Source organism: Ornithodoros turicata, chromosome 4 (genome assembly GCF_037126465.1).
Source record: "Ornithodoros turicata isolate Travis chromosome 4, ASM3712646v1, whole genome shotgun sequence".
NCBI lineage: Eukaryota > Metazoa > Arthropoda > Arachnida > Ixodida > Argasidae > Ornithodoros > Ornithodoros turicata.
Genome location: NC_088204.1, coordinates 41,609,759 through 41,626,201, shown reverse-complemented (window position 1 = coordinate 41,626,201; position 16,443 = coordinate 41,609,759). Strand labels below are relative to the sequence as shown.

The 16,443-nt window shown below is 44.7% G+C and overlaps 1 protein-coding gene across 1 annotated transcript in view; it reads right to left on the bottom strand.

Annotated features, from left to right (window-relative positions):
* The window catches only part of LOC135391460 (thioredoxin, mitochondrial-like), a 29,056-nt gene extending 13,439 nt beyond the window's left edge, over positions 1 to 15,617 (bottom strand). The window contains exons 1-2 of the mRNA XM_064621717.1: positions 15,392 to 15,617; positions 6,705 to 6,828 (exon numbers count right to left, since the gene is read on the bottom strand). Coding sequence (XP_064477787.1) covers positions 6,705 to 6,828; positions 15,392 to 15,615 — 348 coding nt within the window. The 5' untranslated portion in view covers positions 15,616 to 15,617. The remainder of the gene's footprint in view (positions 1 to 6,704; positions 6,829 to 15,391) is intronic.
* Between the last annotated feature and the right edge of the window lie 826 nt (positions 15,618 to 16,443).

Below are 16,443 nucleotides of genomic sequence, written 5' to 3'. Positions count from 1 at the left end.
TTATGAGTCAGAACCGCGATTACACGTTAATCAGATAACGACGCTTCATGGTATGTAATTGGATTGGAATGGTGCGATCCTGAGCTCCGGGACATTACATGTACTAAAGGGCATGTTATTGTGTTTGCATTGACCGTCGCCGTGCTCGGCGTTAGAGTGAAGTGTCTGTGGAACAAAGACAAAGCAAGTGCAAACAGACAGTTCGACTCATTTCAGACCCACTGATGATTTTTAGATACTGTGTCACTATGGTCGTTTTTGCTTCTTTTATTTTAAATCCACAAAGAAAGCCAACTTGGCATGTTCTTTTCATTCTGACCAGCATGAGTGTGGCCTGTGCTTTACTTTCTAGTACCCTAGGCACGGCCGGGCAAACTTAATAAATGAAATGATAGTAACTTCACCTCCTGACCAACCATCATCCCGAATGACACAGTTTTTTCAACGCGCCCCTGCTTTCAACAAACCAGGAGAGAACGACCCTACACAAGATGATAGTTGGTGAGGAGGTAAACTTACCGGCATTCCGTTTCATTAAGTTTGCAGCGTGGCTAGCGTATAAGGGGCTTATGTAAGTTCACACGCGCACACGCTGGGAATTATGCTGCAGCGTTGTACACACGAATACGTGCCAGAGCTGAGCTCAGATAGTTTGCTTTCGCAATGCACTACGTACAAGAGAACGGAAGAAGAAAAAGAAAAACGAAGAGAAGAATATTTGAATGACCGAAGGTCGCACAGCCGACGACATACGTCGGTTGGTCCGCGTATTCGCATTTATCAGGATGCCTGCGATAACGGTAGAAATGATCTCGAAGACATAGTGCTGTCAAAGAAAAACTAACAGGTTTGTGTTACAAACGGACTGATCCTGAAGTGCAGTGCCTGTTTCTGACGCAAACGTCATAGGAGAGTGTCAGTTTCCCATTGACGGTGCAATGTACCAGCGATCATTTCTGCTGCTAGGGTGGACACCCTGTGAATAGCTGACTCTGATTAGTATATTATTATAATATGTCACTTATTGACTACTATCCAAAACTGTCCCTCATTTCCTGTTGATCCCTAATTGATATATTTATGTGTATGTCCTAGACGTTAGTAGTCCTAGCAGTTTTAAGTTACTATCTGTTGCTGTTTCGTGACTCGAGAAGATCCAGATCATTGTTGGGAGGGCACGACTTTTTCGCAAGTCTCGCACTTAATTCCGTGTGAACCGTTATTTGAACCGGAAACCGGTATTTTTTCTGCCGGCTTAGTTCGGGTTCAGCTCCAAGATGGCGTCGACTCTTTCGGTTCGGTTCAGTTCCGGTTCGGCCAAAAATAACGGTTAATAACGGTTTTCGGTTCGGGTTCGGTTCGACTCTCTGGTTTAAATAAACACGAAAATAACAACGTTGAGATGCAGCCAAAAGACACAGGCAGAGTTTAGAAAAGTAACGTAGAGGACACTTCAGCAAACTCGCAACTGAGCACTTAGAGGGGCTCTAAAGGGGTTGGTGTTTGTGCGTCTCATAGGCTACTGGAAGCAGGTATATTCTGTACTCAATGCGCATTATTTCAAGTACCCTCCCAATGCAACATAGGAAGACTAACAAGTGCGCGCTATATCGCGATGAGTGCTGGTTGTGAGGTGTATGTAATGAGGAGTTTCACATCAAAATGACGAATGGATACGTCGTAATGACAAAATGTCCCATCTGCCACTTCGAGACCGCGTTAGCACGTGCGACTCGGTGGCTCCACCCACAAGCAACGTTAAGGCAATTGGAGAATGTGGGTTCGAATCCAACCAATGGTGTCCTTACTTTAGCTGCTGTTTACCAAATCTTAGTCAGTTTATTATGCCACAAGATCACCATTATCTTCAACAAATGGCTATTTATATGCCTGTGAGGCACTAGTAAAAAAATTAAAATACCTCTCAGCCGGCCGTGCATGATTAGAACCCACGAACGATATCACATCATGCCACTGGGAGTCACGTGGCAATTGATCAATACTTCACCCGGGGTGCGATGCCCAGCAACTTCGGTTGCTGGTTGTTCCTGGTTTCGGCACTGACAGCACAGTTGCTGAAAAAAGTTGCCTGTATGAACGCTGTCCAATTCTGTGCCTGTTACCTTGTTGTGTGGCAGTATTAGCGAAAGCTTCCAATACTACAGGTGCACCCTGGCGAGGTGTGTAGTGTGTGTCACAGCCAAGTCAGAGCTTCCCTCGCACAGCGTTGATTGGACAAAGAAATGTGGGAAGAGGCAGTTCTCGCAATATGTTTGCTTTGATAACTGGATATGCTGGTGGTGACGTAGCCTTGACGTTCTGTGCAGATTTGGAGGAAGGAAAGAGGAACCTCCAAATTGGCACCTTTATTCATATATTAATTACAAACGGCGCAATTGGTGACCCTAGTTCCTTTTGCATTATTCATATCTCAAAGAGATATTTTTTCAGTTTAGTACCCCTCTAATGTGTGATAACATGGAATATATACACTTGGTCACCCCCTTTCTGCATCTCAACGTTATAATCCACCATCAAGTACGGTGTCTTGCTCACCTTTCGAAAATAAGACTCACACAAAACCAATTCCCAACTTGCCTGATTAAGTGTGCTGAGGCATGTTCAGATAACCCCCAACATGTTGCAGATATCAGACTACAATGTTTGCAATTTTAATTATTTTTCTGAAAATGAAACAGGAGCCAAACTGATGTCAAAGAAGCCAAACTGTTTCATTTTACCAACTCAGGAAAAACCGGCTCTTGAAGTAGGCCAAGAAACACAACCCCGATACCTGGAGTGCCTATTGCTCTTGCGTCTTTCAGTATAAATCTGCCCTAAAGCTTGCTGAATAGTCAATAACCCCAGGAAATTTTGGAAGGTCATATCTCCCAAGTCGAGTGACCTCATTCGTCTCAACAACAATGACATGAACGGGGAGTTTCATCGCACCAAGCGCATTGGGACCAAGCAATTTTGATAGAGAGAAGGGGCAAGACCACGCATCCATCGTTCGTCTCGCTGACCCAGTGGCTAATCTAATTCCAGTTTCTAACACTGCGTCTGTGTTTGCTTCGTATTTCTCGTCGTTTTTTTCTGCTCATACTATGTGTCCTGTCATTTATGCCTCGCAGTATGGATAACATTCTGATCACATCCCAGGACATAAGCAAAATCATCGAATTTTTGAAACCATCCACCAGGCCCTGATGATATTTATGAAAAAACTCTAAACATAAACTGAAAAACTGAATGAAAAATATGAATGTGTATATGAAAAACCTCTAAACATATATCCAGCTTCATCTTGACGTACACGTATATCCTCACAGTCACTTAAGGAAGTGGTTCTGCCTGCCACCTGGAAAGTGGGGAAAGTTGTCCCTATTTTCAAGACAGGTAGTAGCAAACTGGCAACTAACTACAATCTCTCTTACCAGCAATAAGATTCTTGAACATATTATTTATTCTCATGTTGTTAAATTCCTGGAACAAAACAGTTTTTTCTACCCTGTACAACATGGTTTTCATCTGAACTATTCTTGCAAAACACAACTCACCGGCTTCTTACACAACATTTTTTCTAATCTAGACTCTTTACACCAGACAGACGCGTTTTTAGGCTTCCGAAAGGCCCTTGACAAGGTCTCCCACAAGTATCTCATCCAAAAGCTGTCGACAGAAAACGTTGACCTATCCATTTTCCACTGGGTATGTGAGTTTCTTTCCTACAGGTCTTTGTTTGTCATGTGTAATAATAATCTATCCAACTCTGTGGCTGTAACTTCCGGAATCCCACAGGGTTCTGTACTAGGTCCTGTTCTATTTCTAATCTATATTAACAACCCCCCATGCCTTTCCTCAACTGTGTGCCTCTTTGCCGATGACTGCGTTACTTACCGCAGGGTTTCTCTTGTCTGTGATCAACTTCTTTACTTTCGAGATACTATCTAATTTGCTAACCAACAGATACAAACAAAGAGAAGACAAAAATGGATGTGATATCTTCGTGGTACATGCTCAATACATGGTAGCCGATGCTGCACTCAGAAGAGCCACAAAAAATGAATGTTAACGTGGAAACCATCTTGAACTACACCTATTGTTTTAATCAACCGTTCATTTTAAGCATTAACACTTATAACTATCCTTGCTCGATATTACTCCGTGAAACACAGACCTTGTGTTTCACCAACATGCCCTTCAGCAACAGCCCACTTTTGCAGGCCCACCACAGAATGCACCCTGGAATATCTCAGATTAAATGTATGTACATGTAAGCAGCATTCCTGTCTAAAAAGAAAGGGGAGTATCTTAGGAACATCTTAGGAGATAAGTATAAGCTACTGCCAAAAAGTATTTCAGTTAAGGTACTAAACACTGAGTATTAAAAGTGTATTTGTAATATACCAAGCTACTCCCACAAGTACTTAAAGGAGCTAGGAAAGCACTTTAATCACTAGCATTTTTTTTAACTAAGTGGTTAATAAGCATATTAAAATGCACCATGCGAAGTAATACTATCAACAGGTGCATTAATATCCCAGAATTCGATTTTGAAAATCGCGACCGTGCGCAACGGTGGCAATACCCGGAACGAGCCGTCGAGCCGCTTGCGTCATTTTGACGTGAGAAAGGTGGAGCCCCTGATTGGTTTCGAAGAACGTCGTCTGCTATTTTTCACTCGGAACCCCGCTGCAACGGTGGAAGACGTTTCTTTTGCTTTTTCTTTGGTTTATCAGACACAGTAAACGAAGACTGCTCTACAGACACTGTTCAAGGTTAGAGATTGTAGAGGCCCCCTCATTGAACTCCCCGAGCGAAGTCAACCAAAAATCGGTCAACCTCTCCCCGCTTGACCTTGCTTTCCCTAAAGCGACCTTCCGGAGTAGGTGGATTATGAAAATAAACTTCAGGTGCGGTGCTTCACTGCCTCGAAATGATCGCTGCATGGCTATGACCACTAATTCCGTCCGCTATGTCATTATATCAATATACGCTATATCACTAATTCGCTATGATCACTAGTGCCCGTCACTTTGACAAGCAACTTCGTTAGCCATTCAGTTAATTCCTTATTCAGCTGGAGGAGTGTTCTTGCCCATACATTGCCAGATACAATCCAGTGAAATCTATCGCAATATGCCGTCGCCGGCACATCGTGGCATCAGGAGTTGAACATTCATTGCCTGAGTTACACACCAACATAGCCAAGCAGTGTCATAAGACCACCACAATTTATGGTCAACTTACCAACCATCGGGCTAAACGAGAATTGGCCGATGCAGACTACAAATGTGGACGACGCAGACACGAAAGTTTGAGTTCATCCGTGCTCGGCGATATTTGTTTTGTCACCATATAGTGCATCAGTTTTATCCACCATATAGTGACCGACAACGCCGGTTAAGTTTGCGTCCGACGACATATCAGTGTGCACTGAAACAACACGTGACTAGCGTAAATTTTAGCTGACTATAAAATGCACATGTTGCGCGCGGAAAACTGCCAACGGCAAACTGTGACTAACCCACCCATAATATTGCAAGCACACAACTAACCAACCAACATGCCGCCCTACTAAGCCAAATGGCTTCTAAATGGTTCTTTCGTTCGCTAAGGCGACTTGAACACATATAGAAAATTCCTGAATTTGAGTGGTTAAATAGTGATGTTATGTTCTTAATCGCGGCATAACATCTTACGAAGCAGCATTTCCCCTTTTCCTTGTTTCCAGAACATGAATTTCGAGAACAGGGGTTTCACGACCATGAATATCGAGGTCCTCCCTTATTCATCCCTTGACAAAGAGAAAGCAGGGTGAAAGAAAACGGAAAGAAAGAAAAGAAAACCAGTCAGCACTGACCCGGATAGAAGCGCGGTCGCCGCTTTCGCGCCACTTTTATTACGTCACCAATGCCGTTTTTTTCTTTCTCCTCCTCGTTTGACCCAGAGGAGCGAGTCGAGTGGGAACGCGCGCGGCGATGTTCAAGTGTCTTTTTTTCTACGAAAAACATCGCGCACAGAGAAAATTTTCGTGTTAATCATCAAGTTAAGTTACCTGCTTCCACAACGCGTTCGGAACGGAAAATTTTTGAGATGGCTTTCAGAGCTCCTTTAAGGTAGAGTACTTAAGTGACGTACAAGTCACTTGAATTGAGTTTTAGGGCATGTATATCCATTTCATCTTTTCTGTCACAATGAAGCACCACATTCATCATCATTCAAATAAAGTTTTGCTGTGACCTTTTCTGGTGGTCATCCTAATCTTTCGAGTTATTTCGCTCTCCCGCCCATCGCTGCTTTGCACACGCCCTTGCACCATAAAAGCTCCAGTCATCGTCACCATTGAAAATGCTCTTAAATGTTTGCACTTGCCAGACAGAATATTGATTATGCTTGCTTGATTAACCATGACGAACCTGAACTGAGCAGGGCATACCTCACAACTCACTCATAAAACCTTCCTGAAGGTGTTATGGCTCATAAAGACACTGAAAGGGACGGTTGAGCGGTCAGATTTGGCCATGCCAGCTATTTCGGCATTGAACTCAAAATGATAGCTATCTTATGCAGGTATGTCCTTTCATGATTGGTACATGTTATCCGTGGCTTTCGTGAAGCCAAATTGTAGAAAACACATGTAGGTTTTCTTTTCAGTTAAAACTGAAACCACACAAGTCCAGATAATTTTATAATCTCACCTCATATTGCATTGCCAAATCCGCCTGTTCATCGATGTCCACTTTAGCCAGGTCAACTTTGTCGCCTATAGCATCGACAGCCGCTTCCAGCCTCGGTGTCAACATTTTGCAGGGTCCGCACCAACTACAGAGAATAAAGGTCCATTGCAGGCATGCTTTATATGAGGTAGGCGGGTTGGTACGTCTTATGTAGCAAAGCAGTGACAACGAAGGGTGACAAAAGGCACACAAGACACGACGCACAATTTCCTTTTAAAATTCTTTGTTATGGGTGTGGACACACAGGACAGAAGGAAGGAGTGGGGTTAGTATGTGTCCCAGGCTGACTTCGGGCAAGTGTACCAACATATGTCTGGAAAGTCTTCAGAAAACCCAGGGAAACCCTCGGACAGCACAGCAGGTGGTAGGATTCGAACCCACCACCACCGGGTCTTCAGCACGAACTTGGCTACCACTAACAAACGAGATGCCTTAGCCCGCTTGGCCATGCCACTGGTCACACAATTTTAAACCACCTTACAGAAAACACACGCATGAAATGACACAAACCACTCTTTCTTCCCATTCACTCACTCCTCCTCCTCCGTTACCCATCTAAGCCAAAGGCACGTACTGATATGGTCTTCCTGCTTTTTATCAAGGTCTCTCTTCTGGAAGTCATGCACACACCTGCAATTTCCTTATTACAGTCAAACTCCTTTAGAACGAAGCTCAGGGGAGCGCGAAAAAATTTCGTAGTAAAGGTCACTTCGTTAAAGGGGATGTCCGCCATCTTGTTTGTTTACATTTCCGCTTCGCTTCTGTGCACGAAAGGCTCGGAGCCACCCCTGCGTTCCTTTGAATTTCTCTTCGACACCACACATGGCTGCAAACTCCCTTGCTTTCGCGCACAACATGGGGTCCGATATGGGTATGTCCTGGGATCTCACCTCTAACAGCCATCGGTAAACGCACTTGTCCACTTCTTCGAAGTTAGCCGCACGTATCCTTTTTCGCGCTGAGGATCCTTCGTTGTTCTCGTGCTGCTTCTGTATCTTCTCTCAGACCTTCAAAAAAGTCGAAAGTGTAGAAGCACTAATCCCAAATTCTTTGGCAACGTCCAATTTCTTCTGCCCGTTATCAACGGCTCTCAGCACCGCGATGTTCTCCTCGACTGTAAACTGCTTCCCCTTCGAGGATGCTCTTGCGGAGGTAGCATCGCCGCCCTTCGCTGACGTGTCTGCCATGGCACAACTGGCCGCCACAACGAACTCTTCGTGAACGCTGGTGTCCTGGTGTGCACTGGACGCTGTGAACTCAAGTCAGAAAGGAGGTCGATCGGGCTTTGAACTCCAAGGCGACCAGGAATTGCCCAGGGAGGCTTTGTGACGGATCATCTGATGATGTCACCCCTTTCCCCGGACAAAGCTTGGAAACATAGATCATAAAGGAGCTGGACGCTGTGAACTCAGGTCAGAAAGGAGGTCGATGGGGCTTCGCACTCCAAGGTGACCGGTAATTGCCCGGGAGGCTTTGTGACGGATTATCTGATGATGTCACCCCTTTCTCACGACAAAACTTGGACACGTAGATCATAAAGGAGGGGGTCCGCACCGGGAGAAAAACTTGGTATGTACGTATAATCCTCGTAAAACCCGCCGAACTCCCCTGAGGAGCTTCGTTGTATGTGTTGGAAATTACGTTGAAGGGGCCGCATTTTTGTTTGTTATTAAGGTATTTTCGTTGTAAAGAAATTCGTACTAAATGTTTGAAAAATACATTAGTCCTATGGGGCTTTGGCGGGACCGCGAAAAAAAATTCGTTCTACTAGTACTTTCGTTAAAAAGGCGTTCGCTCTAAAGGAGTTTGACTGTACATACTTATTATAGACCAAAATCTCCCTAGCATCTTTTGACCTAATAAGCAACTCCTGAACTAAACATAGGGCTGCACTGCACTTCTGAGTGTGGTATAATGGACGAGAGCTGGTCATCTACTCTTTCCTTACTTTGCTAAAATAGACACAAAGCAAACACATAGGCAGTGCTGTGACGTCTTGCATTCTGCGCCCTCTGCGGGATGTTTTGTCGTCAACGGTAGGACGCGAAGTGGCAAACTGAGCTGTGTAGTGTACAAGTGTGCGAGATGGAGAGTCTTATCGGTTCACTTATTACATCAAAGGCATCCAATCTCACAGAAGTGGGGTTTAGGTGCAGCATTGTAACCACTGTACAGAGGAAAGCAGTATTTTGGAGGAGGCAACTAAAAAAAAAAGAATGTTGCGACTAGCTTGAATCGATCCTCAGCAAAAAATAATGTGGAATATGTTTTTGGTGCTCAATTTTCTTTTAAATGAAATGGGCACCTTATTTAATGTTTTCAGTGTAATTGTTTCGGCAATCATAGGCGCAATTGATATACCACACTTATTGCAGCTCCTGTGACACACATCCTCAAAACATTATCTCGGGGAATTTTGGAAACACGATTGCGAGACGATATCTGTAGTTACATGGGGGCTGGCTTTGTGGACGTGGAAAGTGTCTATGAAAGGTTGTCGGGGTATTTCCACGCCTCCCACTGCCAACTGGAGGCAACTGACTGTTCACCGTACAGCCAACCAACCCGACTTTCTCTTCTATCTGCTTATTTTTACTCTTCTTACTCAGAACACTTCTTTTAGTCAATGTCTAATAATGTCTGTCTACTAGAGACAAGAGAAAGTGCAGCATATTGGATCAACCAGAGATGAGTCACATTGATAAAGGGTACGGGCGCACCAGTGCATCCGAAGGTCTCAGTTTGGATGTTTGTGCCCTTTCTTTATCGTGCTGCGGCTGTGCTTTGGGAGTAATGCTTGACTGCTTGAGGGGGGCTTCTCCGGGGAACTGCGGCGCCTCCCGTGGGGTATTTTCACAAGTATGCTAGTGATATCGTTGGAGGGTGAGCCTCGCCCGCACTACGAACGGCAGTGCAGGGAAGCTGATCACGTAGGAGGTGCTTCACCTGTGCCACCTGGCAACACGGCATGCTGAGCTATGGAAAGATAGCAAATTCATATGCGCTAAGTGGGACAAAGGCCTCGGCGTATAGCCGTGCATACAAGTAGTACCACACTTTCACGAACCCAATCAGGCCAGTAGAAAAACACAAAACATGTTCTGTTATACATAACCGAAATGCAAATATAAGCATTATGACTATCAAAGGCTTATCGAATATTCATAGGAATGTTCAATAAGTAACGTTCCACAATTCATCAGGTGTGTATGTTGTTTATGAAGCCTTACCAATCTTGGCAACAGCTGTAATTTTTGCCCACCCTTCGAAGGGCACTTCATGAATATTACCCGAAGAATGGACATCTCCCATTGACAGTAACTTCATACCTTCCTGTTCCTGGATAGTTAATTCCACAGTAATTCTACTTGTCTAACCTTTTGCCAGCTTTAGTGGTTACCCATAACAACTACTTTGCTGCCACATTTTGTATTTTGTAGCCATGATGCAAACCTACTAGAAATGTATTTTTGATTATTACAAATACCGTTGCCATGACTGGCTGCGTGAAGGGTGACAAAGTTGAGAGGCAGTGAATCAATGACCAATGGTAACTCGATCCTTTTTTTATGTTATGCACTACCATGAGTCCACAACAGACAATTCATCAGGGGAATATGCACTTATTCGAAGAAAAAGAGCAAGGGTCAGTCAAACGGTAGGTGAGCTTATTCTAATGGGAAAAGGAGGAGAAACAAAAATAATGGAAAAGATGGAAGATGGACAAAAAGGAGTATGCAAAGAATATGCACGAAAGACGGCTCGAAAGTGTCAGTGTGAGCCTGTAATGCTAATGTCCCCTTTCGTTGATGCGCCTCTCTACTTTTCCCCGTGTTTCGTACCTCAAGTTGGGGAGCATGCCTGCCTAGAAAAATAATTCTGGGCAGAGAAACTAATTTCAAATTCATCTCGCAAAGAACTTCCACCTTAAGCTTGTCTCTTACTTTCTTAAGGTGATATACTATTCTGTGCGCAGACGAAATGGATTCCTTGGCTCCCCCACGCTCTCGCCAGGGTGTCTACTAAACTGTAGTCTTCAAATTCCATGACGTTTCCAGGTTTTCACTGACCATTTCAAGTGAATTTCCTCACCAAAACAAAAGGGAACTTCGTGCCCCCTGCTAGGTCTTGATACAGTTTGCTAGTAAAACAGATAATTTATTGAGAAGTTAGTAAGACTGCCCTACATTTCTGACTCTGAGCTTGTCGTATTGGCGAACTGCTACTCGTGGCAATGTTGCTGTGGTATGGCCGCTCAACCAATAATCAGCATTAATGAATCACTGCGCGTCATGATGGCACTTGTCTGTGATTTTCTCCAACTTCAGCTGCTTTTTTGGCAAATTCCCTGATAATCCCCTGACTTTTCCAGTCGCATCAAAATTCCCCGATAATTCCCTGTTTTTAAGGTTTACCAGGTTGGTAGACACCCCATCTCGCTGACTTCTATGGTGTGGTAGCTTGCTCACTAACATCCCAATCATGACCCTCTGCCAAACGTTCAAGCTGCCTGAACAGGCTTTCCTGTATGCTATGTTGGTAGCTCTTTCCAGCTGAGGAACAAACTATTGGGGACAGGATTCCCATTTTCACAATCTTGCAGTAGTTGGAATGGGAGGACCGGTTTCTTCAATGTGAGGATGAATGCCCAGCAGAGATATGCACAAGATGCTCTGGCCTAAAAACTGTAAAAACATGTTCTGAAGGAATTCCCTCGTGAGCAACAACCAAAAGGGGTTGCCCACGAAAACCTGAACCACTGACTCACAATTAACATCTTCTGTCCCCATTACTAAAAAATAGTCTACATGCATAAGTGTGTGAACCTGAAAAAATGCACCAGCTAGTCTTTCATCATTGACCCACCTGTCAAGTGCTGGCATAAATATAGCCAACGATAAGTGCCGCAGGTGAACTGACACACACTCTTGCCTTCCGTCCTTACACGCAGGGTTGTTAAAGTTACTGGTCAAAAGAAACTAAGTTACAGTTACAGATACTCAGCTTCAAAAGTAATTAAGTTACAGTTAGAGTTACTGACAGGAAAAAATACTGAGATACAGTTACAAATACCTTGGAAAAGAATCAGAGTATGAGTAGAGTTACTTCCTGCAATTCTGTACGCAGACCATATCTTTCGCCTTTGGCTTATAATAGGTGTCACTCTAGAGCCACAGAGACATCCCTTCATGGGTAATCGTACGTAATTGCAGGCAAAACATTTAAAGGAACGCCTAAACTGGGGGTAACCGAGACAAGGATAGGTGAGACGCTTAGAAACTTCGTCTTCGGCTCACAGCGGAGACATTTCAGCTCAAGATTCCTGTTCTCCTTCATTCCGATGATTTTAAAGTGCTCTCGATATTGTGGCCACGGTACCTCTGACAGAACGGAGGCAACTGTGCTCGGGCTGCTCGTAGTTACAGCCTCACAGATGGCGTCTGCGCCCGAGGTGGCGTCGACGCCTTCAAACTCGGCCATTCTTTTCACTACCGCCAAGGCCGCCAGAGAGTGGCGAGGAACAAGGAATGTCACGTGCAAGTGCACATGCAGCAAGGGAGAGGAGGAGTGGAGCTCGTGCCTGGTGTCGGCTAGGGAGCCTCGATGGTTTGCTGCAGCTTCTCACGCACATGGAGGTTGGAAGATCCCTAGTGTCGGCGTAGATGGGTAGAAATCCAGCGAACCGGTAGAGATGTAGGATGGGAGTTGCCTCAGGACAGAAGCCGCCGATATTTCGAACAGAGACTGTTCTTCTTCTGGGCACCGTCCTCATCATTGGCATGGTATTTAAAGGGTTAGGTGTGACGTGTTTAAAGGTTCATGCGAATTGTGGGTCAACAGCCCGGAGGGAAGAAAGGTCCGTACGGGTTTTTACGGCGGGAGTGAATGGCTGCTTTGTTAGAGTGTGGAGGGGATTATGTGAACGTAGTGATCTAGGCTACAGACCGGTTGCAGAAAAATGGAAGGTTCACGAACACGTGGACGAAACGGGACAACAGGCAAGAATTCGCAAGCATAGCGAAAGATAAGGAGGTTAGTGGTTACATGGGGAAAATTCCAGAACGAGCAATTTTTTTTTTTTAAATATATATTTGTAATACAAAGTTGTGGCATGCAATAAAGAGAGCAGAAAGCAGTGGCCATGCAGAACATAACAGATGATAATGGAGGTAGATGGGAAAAGCATATTTTATTTGTGAAGTGCTTCTAGGGTGCCTTGTGATTTGTTGATACCGGACGGGTGAAGAGCGTTGAACTTGTATATGAGATAAGACTCCCTAAGTCTTATATCATATACAAGTTCAACGCTCTTCACCCGTCCGGTATCAACAAATCACAAGGCACCCTAGAAACACTTCACAAATAAAATATGCTTTTCCCATCTACCTCCATTATCATCTGTTATGTTCTGCATGGCCACTGCTTTCTGCTCTCTTTATTGCATGCCACAACTTTGTATTACAAATATATATTTTAAAAAAAAATTGCTCGTTCTGGAATTTTCCCCACGTAACCACTAACCTCCTTATCTTTCGCTATGCTTGCGAATTCTTGCCTGTTGTCCCGTTTCGTCCACGTGTTCGTGAACCTTCCATTTTTCTGCAACCGGTCTGTAGCCTAGATCACTACGTTCACATAATCCCCTCCACACTCTAACAAAGCAGCCATTCACTCCCGCCGTAAAAACCCGTACGGACCTTTCTTCCCTCCGAGCTGTTGACCCACAATTCGCATGAACCTTTAAACACGTCACACCTATCCCTTTAAATACCATGCCAATGATGAGGACGGTGCCCAGAAGAAGAACAGTCTCTGTTCGAAATATTGGCGGCTTCTGTCCTGAGGCAACTCCCTTCCTAGTGTCGGCGTGCCCTTCACGCCACTTCCTGCTCGGCGACAGTGTTTCGTCGTTTTTACTAAAAAAATACTCAAAAAGACAGATACAAGTTACTGAAAAAAGTAATTAAGTTACAGTTAGAAGTGTGTGTTTAAAAATGTATAAACCAGGGGGCCCTCTTTATGAATCTTCCCTGAGAAAATGTCCAGGAGTCTTGCAGAATTCACCTATGATGCCACCTTCTGCAACCCAGTGTGTTCTATCCATTGTACCACTTCTGTCTTGTGTTTGTATGGACTATCCTCCGGACTTCTTCCAGGTTATTTTAGACAGCCTATTGTGTCTTAGTCGAGAACGTCCCCATGTGTAGGACCACAAATTTGCACTCCTCATCTGCCTGCTAAAATCTCTGGATGAAACTTCCTCAATGACATTCTTTTGGTTAAAGGTACTGTAAAGCAGTAGACAAGCATGATATGCCGGTGATGTGACTAGAGACTTTGTTGCTTCTAAATACCATATGCGGAACTATACGACCGACAACACGCTATAAATATTTTTAATTTGCCATGAAAGATGCGGCGTAGTGGAGCGGTGCGACGCCTGGTGTCAAACAACCCCCTGTACAGCGGGCAACACTGAAAATTATTCTTACACACTATTACATCGGAACTTCGTTATTTTAGTAACCATATTATTAGTTTTCCTGTTTACCTATGCATTCTGAAACCCCTGTTAACAGTTTAACCTGTTAACCCCTGTTTTTTGCGAAGTAACCTAGTGCTGGCCGCTGTTCGATGGGGGCTCTCCCTACTTCTCTGCTGCGCCTGCGCGCCTCTTTTGTTCGCGGCCTCTTTCGAACGAACAAACTCTCTCTGTGAACCTCTGTGAACAAACAAGTCCCGACGCTGTCTGGCTTCTTGGACGTCTGACACATTTTTTTTTCAACGGCTCAGCATTTCATTTCAGTTCGCTTATCCGTTTATCCTCAGATGTGGATCGTTGTGTGGATTGCAGGGGCGGATTTTATGGTGGATTGTTATGTCGGGCCCAGTGTTATACGCATGCAATGTGGTTGCTGCCGTATGTGTCAGAAGTACGGATTCATTTCGAATACCTAGTACAGTGTTGCCCGTAATCTTTAATTGTAATTTTCTAATCAACTGTACCGTCGATTGGAATGAAACTTGCACAGTTTTTGTCCTGGTGGCTTGGACTATCGAATAGCCACACTAAATGACATTTCATCGGTGCTGCTTTACAGTAGCTTTAACACTCCGACTACTACTCTGTGGCCGTCGGAGACACACCACAACCTCAATGCATTCATCTGTGATAGCTACTTATTGATCAGGTGGGCAGCTGAGGACTCCCTTCCTGGGGAAAGCTACAGTTCCTCGGGCAGAACGCCTCCGCGAGTATTGCCCAAGTGCAAAAGCATGAACAGTAGCCTTGCCCAAGACAACACGCCGACGATTTGCGGTGGCAATGCAACGCATTGTTGTTTTTGCTTTCAGCGCCTTTGTTTCTCGTGTCTTTTGTCGTCGCTGCCTTGCTACATAACAGTCGATCCCAATTAGTTCGCTACTCTTCTCTTATTACTCGTTTGTTTCATTAAAATCACCGATTTCTTGTTGCTTTGATATTCGTGCTTGTGGAACACACGCTGCTCGGTCGGTTGGAACGAGGACATGTACTCATACAGACACACAGTTCAACACACACTGCTCTGTTGCGTTTACAGCACAGCTTTCACACACTGAACTTCTGAAAATAAATAGGCATTGTGCAAACATGGAGTGACGGTTACCTGGCTCGAAAGTTCACTACCACCGGCTTTTTACTTTCCAGGACTTTGGCTTTAAAATCTGCTTGGTCCTGAACTGTGTACTGGTCGTTCACAACAGAACTACATGAAATGTAACGGCGATTACACCGAACAGTCTGTTTAGATACGCGAAAAAACGACGAACGAAACGTCGCAATGTACGCCGCCATTTCTGCAGAAGCAAACTGTGTCAGCGTTGCCAACATGCACCTGCATTTGTTGCCCAGGGCGGGCACTGAAACCGTGACTGAAACTATGGTGACTGAAACTTCCCTCGATTTCTAGACTGCGTCGCGAGTTCACTAAAGGTCAGCTATGCCGATATCCCAAATAGTCGAAACGGTTGTGATATTCTGAAAGCCCACATCCAGCTCTCCCCAAAATGCACCTTCATTCTCTCAGTTCGGTACAGTACCATGTAAAAAAAATAGATAATTCATTCCGAAACACACATGGGCGCAGCCATTTTTATGACGTAGATGCGCCCGAACGGGCATTGTGACGTGTACGCGCCTTCGTACTTGTCAGTGGATTTCAGCTACGGCTTCTCGCGGCTTCACGTATCTGTGCTTGAAGATGGCGGACAGCCGGGTTCCACCGTTCCGCGATAAGTAAACAGTGCGGTAGCTGCGCTGCGAACTCATTCGCGAACCAACCTCTGTGCGATGTTGTGACTGGAATTCGTCGTTTGTGTTTTGTGAGCACGTACAACTTGTATCAAGTCGCGTCTGCGTTAACCCCGTTACAGCACTTGCCCATTGTAGAGACCGACGTTTCGACAGCCGTGTTAGCAAGAAAATGCCGACAGCGTTTTATTCCTGCAGGGAAAAATTGTGCTATGTATTTGAGAAACCGCGTACTGCTATGGGACAAGTTTTACATACGATTTATCAATGTGCAACAGCGTCGACGATGGTATGTAACGACGAGAGACGTAAAACGAAATACAAATCACATTTTAAACTTTTTGTGGGATTCTGTGCGTTTTCCAGAAGCTTTCTTTGAATCACACCCCCACGCTGCGTTGTGTGGCA